Source organism: Pelobates fuscus, chromosome 1 (assembly GCF_036172605.1).
Source record: "Pelobates fuscus isolate aPelFus1 chromosome 1, aPelFus1.pri, whole genome shotgun sequence".
Classification (NCBI taxonomy): domain Eukaryota; kingdom Metazoa; phylum Chordata; class Amphibia; order Anura; family Pelobatidae; genus Pelobates; species Pelobates fuscus.
The window spans coordinates 399282446-399296312 of record NC_086317.1 but is presented as its reverse complement, the minus strand read 5'-3'; the positions used below and the strand labels follow the sequence as shown (position 1 = coordinate 399296312).

The 13867-nt window shown below is 39.8% G+C and overlaps 1 protein-coding gene across 1 annotated transcript in view; it reads right to left on the bottom strand.

The window, feature by feature from the left end:
- The window catches only part of LOC134568921 (solute carrier family 26 member 10-like), a 131148-nt gene that overhangs the window by 76021 nt on the left and 41260 nt on the right, over positions 1-13867 (bottom strand). The window contains exons 4-9 of the mRNA XM_063427638.1: positions 9014-9178; positions 8064-8216; positions 7684-7766; positions 4930-5077; positions 4244-4357; positions 2112-2189 (exon numbers count right to left, since the gene is read on the bottom strand). Of these exons, the coding sequence (XP_063283708.1) occupies positions 2112-2189; positions 4244-4357; positions 4930-5077; positions 7684-7766; positions 8064-8216; positions 9014-9178 (741 nt within the window). The remainder of the gene's footprint in view (positions 1-2111; positions 2190-4243; positions 4358-4929; positions 5078-7683; positions 7767-8063; positions 8217-9013; positions 9179-13867) is intronic.

The window sequence follows — 13867 nt, the reverse complement described above, 5'->3', positions numbered from 1 at the left end:
GTCTCCAACCCACTGCTCAGCTGCAGATAATCAGCTGTAGCAGTGGGAATAAACCCCTCCCTGCTAGGCAGGTAAAGGGGGATTGCTGGATTCCTCCCTGGAAGCAGGTAGGAGAGAGGCTGTTCTCTCCAGTGAGAGAGTCAAGGAGACTGAGCACTCGGAGTGCAAAAGGAAAGCAGTCAAGGCTGGTTTGGAGCACTGGGAGTGCAGAAGGAAGCAGTCAAAGCAAGGCTGGCTTGGAGCACTGGGAGTGGAGAAAGGAAAGCAACAGGCTAGCTAGCAGAGTGTTGCTATCTAATAAGGTTGATACGATATGTTTTTGTTAGTTTAACACTGATAGAGAGGGATATTAAAAGTGAGTCAGTGCTCAGTCGAGCTAGATTTTTGTTTAAAGGGGAAACCTGTTATATTTATGTTTTAGTTGTGTTGCTGTGTGGACTTGCCAAAAAAGTTGCCTGGATTATATGAAAACCAAAGGACTGTGCCTGTTTACCCTAGAGGACCGTGCTATCTGCAAACAAGGATCACAGGGCGTAATGTAACTGTACCAATCAAAAGTTAACACTTTTTCAAAGCACTACATTTTGAGGGCCATAAATCCAGCCCATTATTATCTAACTGGCATTACTTAATTTCTGCAAGAAGTGCGTAATTTCTCAGTTATTTGATTGTGAATGTCCTTGAAATGTTACAGCCAGTTCGCAAAGCATAAAACAAAGAAAGGGACTATTGCCTAAAAATGGTAATATCAAAAGGCAAAAAAAATAAAAAATGCATCAACTATTGATTGGAAAAAAACATAACAATATAAAATAGGTTTTAGTTATATAATATAGGTCAGTGATAACTTACCATGGTGCTACATTTGTTTGTCAACTGGTGGAACACAATGAGAGATTACTGGTATAGTTTACAATGTTGCACTATTTGAACAGGTACCTGGTAGTATAATCTAGAGACATTGGGGGTGGGGAACCAATCCCCCCAAGAAAATCTGGTGTCTAACTCTAGCAAATAACCACTTATATGAAATGTAGATTTGAAAGTCAATTTATAAACTCTTTCATCCACACTAGATTACCTCTATAAGAAAGTGATTGGATTGGAAAGCTACAGATATTTTGTTATATATATATATATATATATATATATATATATATATATATATATATATATATATATATATATATATATATATATATATATATATATATATATATACTGTTAATTATCAAAACAACTGTACAAGTAGCAGACACCATGAGTATTAGTATATACGGATAACTAACATAAATTTTGATAGTATTTTATTATATTATACTTTTTTATAGAGTGCCATCACATTCTGCAGCACTGCCCATTGTTACAATTGGCACAAGTAAAAAGCCACAATATAACTAAGAGTTAATACAAAATATTCACAAACTAATAAAGTAGGAGTTGAAGACCCTATTCCTGTAGGAACTTACAATCAAATTGGATGGAAAGGTGAGAAGCAGAAGGTGGGGACTGCAAGGGTGAGAATCATGTTTATACAGAACGAGATGAGGGCGTTTTGGGGGTAAGTGGAATCCATTAATGACAGATTTTAATGGTTAGTATATTTCCCTGAACAATATTATATTTACTGAGCTTTTAAAGCATGAAAGATTAGTGGAAAGTCTGAAGTTCATTCCAGAGGGTTGGTGCCGCACAAGAGAAATCATGTAGTCTGCATGGGAAGAGGTGATAAGCGAAGATGCTAGAAGCAGATTATTATTCGATTTTAGGGAACGGGTTGGAGTATATTAGTGAGGACAGGTAGTGGGGAGCAACGTTAGTAAGGGCTTTGTATGTCAGAGTGAAAATCTTGAATTTAATTCTGTTGTGAATGGAGCCAGTAATGAGACTCGCAGGGATGTACAGAGTGACGGGTACGGTGGATTAGGACTGAAGAAGGGAGAGTCGGGGAGAGGAAGAACAGTTAGAAGGTCGTTGCCATAGTCTCATTCAAAAAAACATTGGCCATGGAAACCATAATCATTTTTACAGAACTGCCTCAATTTCCCTATTTAATTACACTGTGCCGATGGCTTTTGTTTCACATGTAGGTGAAGAAACATCCACCTTACCTTGGGAAGGTGATTAAAGAGAGGTCCAACCCAAAGCAGAACAACCAAGACAACACAACTCGTAAAGAATCCAGAAAGCTATAAAACAATAAAGACTTACTTAGCAATATATAAAGGCCATTCACTAAATTAAAATCTATGTTAAAACACGGCAATCCTGAAGCATCTGCAGTCTGAAGTATGTAGTATGTTCCATTAAAATAATGTAAACCTTGTAGTCAAACTAATATGTGATTTGCAGATATGAATGTGTGTGTATTTGCAGATGTGAATATATGTGTATATATTGCATTGGGGACATGCACACCGGAACCAGGTCTTGAATGACCCCAGAGGGGCATAGATACAATTTACAGCTTCCTCCCAAGGTTCCCACTCTCACATAGTATGTAGGCAGAACAGGAGTGTGCTGTAGGAGGACTTGGCAAGGTTAGATGTTCTATTTGAACACTGGACAGCTGAGGTTTCACTGCTTAGTTGTTCTGTGTTGTTTATTCAATGGACACTTGGCTCCTTTATTCTGAGTTTCTTGATACCTGGCCTTTGGCTTGTCTCACCGATCCTGAACCTTGCTGCCTGGTTTTGACTTGTTGGATTGACTTAACCCTGCTTTTGCCTAGTCCCTATCTGGGTTGTTTGCCTTTGACTTTATTCTCTTTTTCCTCAGTGAGTACTCCTGAGTTTCATACATCAAACCTGACATACTCACCATTTAGTGACCCCTCTTTGCTCTGTGCTCTTAAAATGACGCGTGCGCAACCCACAATTAGGTTGCTACAGAAACAAGATGAAATCTTGTAATTTTAATAATTCAAAATTTTATAAGATGTTCCATGTTGTAAGGATGCACAGTTAGTCAGTTTACACATCACTGAAGATTACGTCTTGTTTCTAAAGCAGCCTAGCTGTTGGTCGTACACACATCTTTTACGGACACATTTGCGCCACTTTGTTGAATATATAAATATATTTCTCTGCACTGCAATGAAAATCATATCTGAAGCAAGGAGAAAGGTAAAGGTGTGTTGGACTTTGCAATATTACTAATTTTTTTTTTGCAGCACAAGCAATCATTAGAACTGAGGAAGCCCAGGACTTGGGCGAAACGCGTTTTGCAAGTTTTTTTTTTTTACCCCCACAGAGGACTTTTATATTTTACCACAATCTTAGTGGATTTTATTGAGTTTGCTTTTTTGTTTGTATTATACATTATTACCTGCATTTTATTCATCTTCATTAAAAGGATTTAGTCCCTAACTTTTTGTTGGTGTGGACATTTCTCCTTGAAACCGGTGAAGCACTATTTGCACTTTGGAAGGGAGTGGGATCCCTTCTAACTATCCCACAGGCATCTGGATTGAGCCATTTCCAATTGGCTCCCTCCTTGTGAGTACTAAAGAACTCAGTTTACGTTGTTTTTACTTGTACTGTATGATATTGCACTAGGTGCTTGTACACTATTTTTATCTCCACAGTTATTCCATTTGTTTCCATACCATCGTCTTTTACCCTGAACCGAACTATTCCACCCATTGTATGTATATTATTTTGTGATTTTTGTGTGGATAGAGAGGTTACCACACGGGTGTTTTGAGTGTTTTGGTATCTATTTGGGTAACACGCTGTGACTCTATATTTTTATTTCTTCAAATCATTAGAACTAGTTTGCACCTCTGTATCCCATGAACTCAGCCAGCGTTTCACATATAAATAAAATTTTAATTGGACAAGCAATGAGATTTAAATCTTTAAGATTTGTTTTCCATCATCTGTATGTCAATTCAAACAGAAACAGGTAGTACTTCAGTACTCAGTGTGAAACAGAAAACAAGGATGTAAATAAATATATATAGTATATACACTATAAAAATAATATATATATATATATATATACACACACACACACACACACACACACACACACTCAGGCCTCAACATTTCCACTGTCCCTCTAGCCATTGGCAAGTGAAAATTTAACCCTGACAAGTAGTAATTCATCCCTGGATTATGTGCCATGTACCCTTCAGGCTTGTAATAGTGAGTATGTATTCCTAAATTAGTAGGTACTGCCTTCAACTCCATAAGATCATATTTATGGAAACAAAAGCAAAAATATCTTCTAAGATCCTAACCTGCGTGTGTCCACCTGCACTTTCCAGAATGTTAGTGGTGGCCAAAGTAGCTGAGCTGGGAAAGCAGTTAAATAACGAAGAAGCCATATTGGATATCCCATGAGCCAAAAGTTCCTGGAAAAAAACAGCAAAACAAACAAAAAAAAAGGAACAACATTTTTGGTTAGTTAAAGTAAAAATGTAACTACTATGTCCATTGTCCCTGTCACTTCATTGTTACTTCAATGCTCTCAAGCCAAGTATTGAATAAAATGTTGGTTACAGCAAACATCATGTTCTCAGAAAAGGATTTAGAATCTGCCAGTCATGGTATGCATAACTTATGTTTAAATTAAAGAACATAAAATTCCATCTACATCATAATGCTAGCAAACGTATACATTTTAATTTAATGTGTGTGTTTTGTTTTTAAATCTAAGAGTACTTTAACACTCAGAAAATGCCAAATGTTCCATAAGCATGCCTTCTAACAATTTTGCTAGGATTATGAATCAAGGGAATTTATAAAATTGATGATACAGCTAGCAAAAGCAAGCAACACATTTATTTAAAAAAGTTCTTTCATGGGCTTCAACATTGCTTGGGCACATTGAGCATTTTATATTCATTGTTAGATTGGTTGTAATTTTTTATATTTTTCATATTAAATGAGGCCTTAATAAGAAGAGCATGTTGGTCAGACTCACCTGGTTTGGGTCAATGGTATATCGATGCTTTTCCGCATAGATCATGGCAAGCGACACAGATACAGCATAGCCAACAAAGGTTATGGCAATGGTATCACCAATAACATCTGGAATGACGTTTAGGGGTGGAAGCTTTGGTGTTGGAAAACTGCCGTAAGATAAGTATATGTTGGTAAATAATAGTTCTCTTCACTGATTTTCTCCTGACAATAACTAATACTATAACAAGTATTACTATTTATCTTCTTTATTATTACTTAAAGATAAAGTACCAATGCATTCTGCAGCCCTGGCCATTGGTAAAATTAGTACAAGTAAATATAGAAAGGTAAAAAACACTAGGGGAAAAGACAAAGTTTGAGAAACACATACAGGATAAGTTGAGAAGTTGAGAAGTTCCCGTGGGAACTTACAACATACATAAGTTTTCTGTAAATATACCAAGTCAACATGAGCATATTGTATGCACTCCCAGGGAAGGGAGCATATTGAGTTTCTCATTTATGATGTTTTGGAATAAAATAATACAAAATAATAAAACAATTCTATAAATAAAAATTGCTCTGTTTGGTTAACATCTGTGGGTGCTTAGAAACATAGAATATGACGGCAGATAAGAACCATTCGGCCCATCTAGTCTGCCCAATTTTCTAAATACTTTCATTAGTCCCTGGCCTTATCTTATAGTTAGGATAGCCTTATGCATATCCCACGCATGCTTAAACTCCTTTACTGTGTTAACCCCTACCACTTCATCTGGAAGGCTATTCCATGCATCCACTACCCTCTCAGTAAAGTAATACTTCCTGATATTATGTTTAAACCTTTGTCCCTCTAATTTAAGACTATGCCCTCTTGTCGTGGTAGTTTTTCTTCTTTTAAATATAGTCTCCTCCTTTACTGTGTTGATTCCCTTTATGTATTTAACCCCTTACGGACTGAGCCAAATGTACACATTGTGATCAAAACAAAACTTAAACAAAACCTGGCATTTGCGCTATATGTCTGTCCAACCGTAATTCACCTCTTTCATATTAAATGCACCCACCCTTATTATATATCATTTTATTCAGGGGAAACAGGGCTTTCATTTAACATCAAATATTTAGCTATGAAACATAATGTAATATGAATAAAATATAAAAATAATTGGAGAAAATAATATTTTGTTTTAGTTCTATGTGAAATTTTAACTGTGAATGTCATAATACTGTTTGCCTTTACTGCAATAAAATACACATATTTGTATTCAGCGATGTCTCATGTGTAAAACAGTACCCTCTATGTACAGGTTGTATGGTGTTTTGGGAAGTTACAGGGTCAAATATAGCATGTTCAATTTTTCATTTTTTTCACATTTAAATTTGGCAGATTGGTTACGTTGTCTTTGAGATCGTATGGTAGCCCAGGAATGAGAATTACCCCCATGATGGCATACATTTGCAATAGTAGACAACCCAAGGTATTGCAAATGGGGTATGTCCAGTCTTTTTTAGTAGCCACTTGGTCACAAACACTAGCCAAATTTAGCGTTAATCTTTGTTTATGTGTGAAAAATGCAAAAAACTCATTTGAACGGCAATTTTGGCCAGTGTTTGTGACCACGAAAAAAGACTGGACATACCTTCGGGTTGTCTACTATTGCAAATGGTATGCCAGCATGGGGGTAATTTTCATTCCTGGGCTACCGTACGGTCTCAAAGTAACCAATCTGCCAAATTTCAATGCTTGCCTGTCTGGATCTTAAAGTCCCACAGGATCTTAGCCCTGTCATTTTCGACTACCCTTTATGGTATTTCCCATATGGACTTAGGCAGGTCCAATCCATATTCTGTGCAGATGTTTTGGTACACAATCCCAGCAACTTGGTTGTGTCACGGAGTGAGAACCTAGACCTGCTTGTGTGTGTATATATATATATATATATACACACATATACATATACAAGCAGGTCTAGGTTCTCGCTCTGTGACACAACCAAGTTGCTGGGATACATTTATATATATGAAGCTATACATAAGGAAATGTAGAGACAATTTCTCCTCATGCATAACCTGCAAGTTGACAAAAGTTAACAAAATGATGGAGCTATTAGTCTAGCTTCACACCATTTGTCAACTTTTGCAATTGGTTGTCAAGTTCACATTCACCGATTTCCAGTGACAAGCATTGTGTAATCTACTGTCTGAGTGGACTCTCGATTCCTGGGGTGCAGGGGGGGGGGGGGGGGGGGGCTTGAGAGAGTGATGCTTAGGCTGGGAAACATGGTGGTCTTCTATTCTTCAGCCCCCCAAAAAGATCAAAACAAATTCCCACGCTATTCAAGCTTAGCCAGAGCACTTTTATTGGTTGGCTTACAAGGGTATATGTTGCAGCTTACTAATGACTGGACAGCAATAGCTGCCCAGTCACTAGTTTTTCTTTACAGCGAATAGCTACTAGCTGCTTGCTCTTTAGTAGACATGTTGTGAGTGGGGGCATGTCTGCTAAACAGTGAGTAGCCAATGGCTGTTCACTGCAATGATCGAATTGCACCAAACTAAACCAGTCATTCAGAAATTGTATCAAGTTTGCATTTGCATTTGGATTTTGACTAAATTATCAAAAACCTAAATTTGCAATCTTTTTTCCATTATTCCAAATATGAATTCACTAGTCTAGTTACCATACCATGTATCTGAGAAACTCATTGCCACTGCTTTCACTAACATTATTATACTTAAACCTTTATAGTTTCACAAACAAAACTAGTACCCAGCAGGTATGCTTCCAACGATCTGCACATTGTATCGGATATCCAAAGAAGATGCAAATGTTATTCCTGTGGCTACCAGCACCTGCATAAAATATATAACAATAAAAGAAAGGAGAATTGGGTGCTTTCATTTAGCAGGTTCCTTATAATCTATATGTCAAAGTTTGTTCCCTAAATGATCAGTTTTGTTCAAGCTGAAAAACTAACCACAATGTACTATTTTTTACTTGAGCAATATCCTTCCAATTGATTAATTATCCTGTCTTGTTACTATCATTGTCATGTGTTTGCTCAGTACATGGCTTCAACACAACACAGACTAACAACAGACATATGCCTAATCTACCTGCCCATTTACTTTTATATAACATTGTCTTACCATAATAATTTCCCCTGGAATTGGAGTCCTTAGCTTGGTGCGGAAACGTGCATTAAGTTCCTTGATGGGAATGAGCACCACCAAGCAAAGGATAGATATCACTAACTCAGCCACGTTCATCAAGTGTAGACCTCTGAAAACTGATGCCAGCGTCTAAAGAATATGAAATAGAGGATGAAAGGATCCTTTTAAATATCTATCATTGTTCACCAACAGTATGTTATTGGATTATAATTTACGGAAGTTCTTGAGCTGAGGTTAGAATTCCCATGAGGTCAGAAGCATAGTCAACAGTGGGAGATTACTGACATTTGTAGCAAACGATAGGGAGTGTCTCGCTTTCAAACCTGTCCCAAGCAAATCCATAGGGAATCATCAGACTCAGCCATACTTTTTTTTTTCTAGTTAGAGTCAATAAGAAGTCAACCTCCGGTCACAATATTTAATGGCAACTCCATGGCCAAAGAAGCATTGTCACCAGCTAGGGTGTTTGCATATTTTGCAAAGACCCCCAATGATGACTGCTTCATTGGGCGCAGGGAAAGTGATTTTTACTTACCTGAATTTGTCCTCGTTGCCATAGTCTCACTGCTGATCCCTCTGCATGCATAAGAGTACAACAGTGAGATATGTGCTGGATCCCACAAGATCACGGAATTCTCCATAGACAAAGCATTTTTTCCCCTCAGCCATCACTAGAGTGGTAGGTAACTCTGCATTTTTTTTTTTTTTACATTTTATAAAGGGTTCATATGGGGTTGTTCGATTGCTTGTCCTAGACTAGGACAGTTAAATGTTAACTTCACCCAGGAACATCGAATTTTGCTAGTGCATATTTTACCCACCATTAATTTATTAATGCACCGTCGTATCTTTAATCACATTATTATATTCGATATTGGAAGATCCAAGATGACTTTAATGAAAAAATAAAAGACAAATTGTCCAACCTTGAAAATGGTAAACGATCCAGTTTGACGTGGAAGAGGAAGTCCCATCATGTTCTGAATCTGGGAGATTGTGACATGAAATGCAGCTGCATTTGTGAAAGCTTTCACAATTGGTTCAGAGAGGTATGTGGCAAGGAAACCAAGTTGAAGCACAAACATGATAACCTGTACAATGTGGACAAATAAGAAGAATAAAAAATCAAAACACCAGAAAGTGAAAAGTATAGAAATATTTCCAAGTTACTAAACACTTTTGGGGAAGGCAGAGTCTTACCTTACAAATGTGATGTAGCTACAACCACTATGAAAGGAACCTAGTGCAACCATTAGGAATTCTAGTGCTGGAGTTTAGATTTTGAAAATTTAAAGGGATACTATAGTGCCAGGAATACAAAGCTGTATTCCTGGCACTGTAGCTCCCCCTGCCTTCCCCTCCCTTGCTCTCCTGGTAAATAAATGGTTACAAACCCTTTATTTTATTACCTGATCCCAGCGCTGATATCCTTCGGCTCTGGGTCGAAGCTCCTCCTCCCCCTGTGTCCCGCGCATGCATCAGACCTCCCTATTGGAAAGCATTGAATAAATGCTTTCCTATGGGCAAAAACATCAGGCTGGAGGTCCTCATGCAGAGCAGTTTCTCTGGAACTGCGATGTTTAACATTGCAGCACTAAGGGCAATAGGGACACTGTACCCAGACCAATTTAATGAGCTGAAGTGGTCTGGGTGCCTACAGTGTCCCTTTAACCCCTTAAGGACACATGACATGTCTGACATGTCATGATTCCCTTTTATTCCAGAAGTTTGGTCCTTAAGGGGTTAAGTGCTTCTATGATTCTCTAAAGTAGAGGTTATCTGTTCTCAGGGTTATTATTCTTCCTTTTTTTTGCAAATTCATAGGACCTTCTTAAATCAAAATAGGTATGCAAATCTGTGCTCCTTTCTTTCTGTGTCTATGCATACAGTTTAATTTAGATTTAAATGGTTACTTGAAACATTATGCCCATTTCAGTGTTTTGAAGTGGTCATGAGACTTGGAGTCTGCACTTTAAGTACTTTAAGTACTTGGAGTCTAAGATAGAGATGTCCCGAACGGTTCGCTGGCGAATAGTTCCTGGCGAACATAGCTTGTTCGCCTCGGATGGCGTACATATGCGATGTTCAGTTCGCCCAATATTCGTCATCATTGAGTAAACTTTGACCCTGTACCTCACAGTCAGCAGACACATTCCAGCCAATCTGCAGCAGACCCTCCCTCCCAGTCCCTCCCACCTCCTGGACAGCATCCATTTTAGATTCATTCGGAAGCTGCATTCTTTTTTTTTATTATAATTTTTTTTTTTTTTTTTTTTTTAGAGAGAAGTGCGTTATATTTGAGCATGCTAGGCAGAACGTGCGTATATCATGGCTAGTTGCACTGAGGGTATGAGTATATAGCAGTACATTGTTGTGAAAGATGGCTGTCATGTTTAGGGTGTAGCTTGCACATTATCAACTGTGTATTTATATCAGCAGCTCCACCACTAGTTATAAACCAAGTGTGAGTCGCTCCATGAGATGAGACTAGTGAATAACATAACACATGAACGGTTAAGGTAAAGGCATGTAAGGAACTACGTTAATAAACTCTTAAGGAGGTGAAATAATGACATGTTTAAACGCTTGCTACTTTACGATTAGTTAATGTGCAGAGAGCAGTTCATGTGATCAAAGGCATGGTGTGGAGGATCGGCTATAGTGGGACATGCTTGGCAGGCTGCTGTTTACTGCTTGTGCTCATCCGATCCCTTCTGGGCGCCAGGTGAAGACCCTGGGAGTCCCTGATACCTGGAACAACAAAGGCAAGTCTCTGGCTGAGTGCCGGGTTCGCGGCTTGAGGTGGTGGAAGCTTGTTTTGTCGGGTGGTCGGATCTGTCCCGGTGGTGCTTCACGTCCGGTGCGGGATTGTGGTGGCTTAAGGTGGAGGCGAGTGCTTGACGTGGGGCAGGCTCTGCATTTCTGTTTGTGCCTCCAGTCCTGTCTTCGACGCCTTTTGCGTTGGTGGATTTTAATGGGGACTGCTTTCGCTTAGCTGTGGTGGAGCTTGTTGGGGATGTGGTGGAGCTTGTTGGGGCTTCCTGCTTGTTATTTGCTTCCAAAATTGATTAAAGAGTCTGTCCAGCTTAGACTCAATATCCTGCCATGCTTTGCTGGTACCAGGAGGACACGCGGCTGCCGCCATATTGGGAGAGTCGCAGATGAGTATGTCAGCCTGGGCAGCTGTGGTCTGTGCGTCCATTAGCTCCAGACAGCCTCTCAGGGGTGGACCGGGATAACCCCGGGGGTAACGGAGCTCATGCCGGGAAGTAGCTCCTGGGCATCTCAGGATCGGGAGATCGGCCGCCTCTCCCGCCCGGTGAGCACCAGGCCACACTTGCCACGCGGAGGTAAGTAAGACTCTGTCGAGTTGCTGACCGCTATTACGCATGTCGGGTCGGTCAGGTAGGAGCAACATTGCTGGGTCATCCCCTTCTGGGGTGAAATTCGCTTGTTGATAGCTGCTTAAAGTGAGATATTGAGGGAGCTCACACGAAGTGCATCTTTCCTCCATGACAGCTAGGCCCCGCCCCCCGGAAGCTGCATTCTTAGTGAGAGGAGGGACAGTGTAGCTGCTGCTGATTTAATAGGGAAATCGATAGCTCGGCTAGTGTATTCAGTGTCCACTACAGTCCTGAAGGACTCATCTGATCTCTGCTGTAAGGACAGCAGCCCAAAAAGCCCTTTTTAGGGTTAGAACATCAGTCTGCTTTTTTTTTTTCCTGTGTAATCTAATTGCAGTTGTCTGCCTGCCAGCATGTGTATCAGGCTCACAGCGTATACTGTGCCCACTTGCCCAGTGCCACCACTCATATCTGATGTCACAATAGCTTGCATTTAAAAAAAAACAAAAAACTTTTTTGACTGTAATATAATAGCAGTCAGTTTCCTTCACACGTGTGCGTTTCAGGGCCTGCCAGGGCACAGTGTCACACCAGTGCAACTCATATCTGGTGTAACAGTAGTGTACATTAAAAAAAAAAAATAATTGACTGTAATAGATTGAATAGCAGTTAGTTGTCTGCAAGCGTATGTGTCAGGCCTACAGCGTCTACTCTGCCAACTTCTGCCAGTGCACAGTGCCACTCATATCTGTTGTCACAGTAGCTTGCACGCATAGTACCACTAATTGAAAAAAAATGACAGGCAGAGGCAGGCCACCCCGCAGGGGCCGTCGTGGTCGTGGTGCTGTGATTCCCTTTGGCCCTAGAATAATGCCCAGTGTTCAGAGGCCACGTACCCTGAACTCGAAAAGTTCTGAGGACATAGTTGACTGGCTAACACAGGACACCCAATCTTCTACAGCTTCCGCGCGGAACCTTGACGCACCATCCTCCTCCAGCTTAGCTTTGGGCACCTCTCAAGTTACCACTCGCCCGCCTGCCGCCACCACCAACACTAGCACCACAGCTGTTTCACTTGATCTGTCAGAGGAGTTATTTACACATCAGTTGGAAGAAATGAGTGATGCGCAACCATTATTGCCAGAGAATGTAGATAACAGGGATATGTCTCAGTCAGGCAGCATTACACACATGGACGTACGGTGTGATGATGATGATGTTGTCATCAGTGAGGACAAGGAATGGGACATGGCTAACTTGGTATCCAACCTTGTGCAAATGGGGAGTTTGCGGTTGTGCAAATGGACTGTTTGCGGTTGTTTGCGGTTCGTTAAACGGCGAGTTTGGTTTGTCACTGTGAAGCGGGCATAACCCTTACACTACCTGATCGATACAACATCATACCTGATGTTTTAAAGCACGTTATTCCAAACAATTTAGGAATGTTAGGTGATTTATGCCCTTTATGGATTTAAACCAGGCTCTGCATCAACTGTGTAATTTTCCATGGTAGTTTTGCCATGGATCCCACTCCGGCATGCCACAGTCCAGGTGTTAGTCCCCTTGAAACAACTTTTCCATCACTATTGTGGCCAGAAAGAGTCCCTGTGGGTTTTAAAATTCGCCTGCCTATTGAAGTCTATGGCGGTTCGCCCGGTTCGCCCGTTCGCGAACATTTGCGGAAGTTCGCGAACGGAAAATGTTATGTTCGCGACATCACTAGTCTAAGACCATTAGACGAGCACCTTCACTCATCCTATAACTTTACATACATATTTAGTTTTTCTCTGTATGCTATTTCAGTTGACAGCGATTTCAATTAAATGTTTAGAGACATGTATGCTGTTTATTTTTATGACACATCCATTCTAAATAAGAGAGGACAATTTCATGGACATATAAGGAAGGATAATAGCAGTGTGCTTTGATTTTGCAAGTGATAAGCTATTACAATGAAAAGACTGCCATCTAGTGGTATAAAATTGGTCTAACTAATATCCTGGATTTTCACATGTTTCATCACACACCTTAAAGATACTGAGCATTAAACGTGAATTACAGTCAAAATTGTGCTAGCATGCTATATTAACAGAATTATGGGAAACAATTTCCATATGCATTGTGAGTGCTAGTAAGCTTGTTAATGTAGAATAATTTTGTTTTCCCTAACTTTTCAGTTGACTTATTTGTGTAAGTGTATGTAATAAATGTGCTTAACAGAATAATTACAGGATTATTCTCTATCCGGACAAAATCTAGTGAAAATGACTGAACTCTGACTGCAATGGCAATTTGTATATTTACTCAAAGCAAATACAGTCAGAATTCGGTCGGGCAGAGCTAATTTGCAGCATTCGCCTGGATGCATTCGGTGTCTGTTCTAAAAAAGGATTCAGAATAGTCACAGAGCACCAATTTTAAATGGACATGCATCAC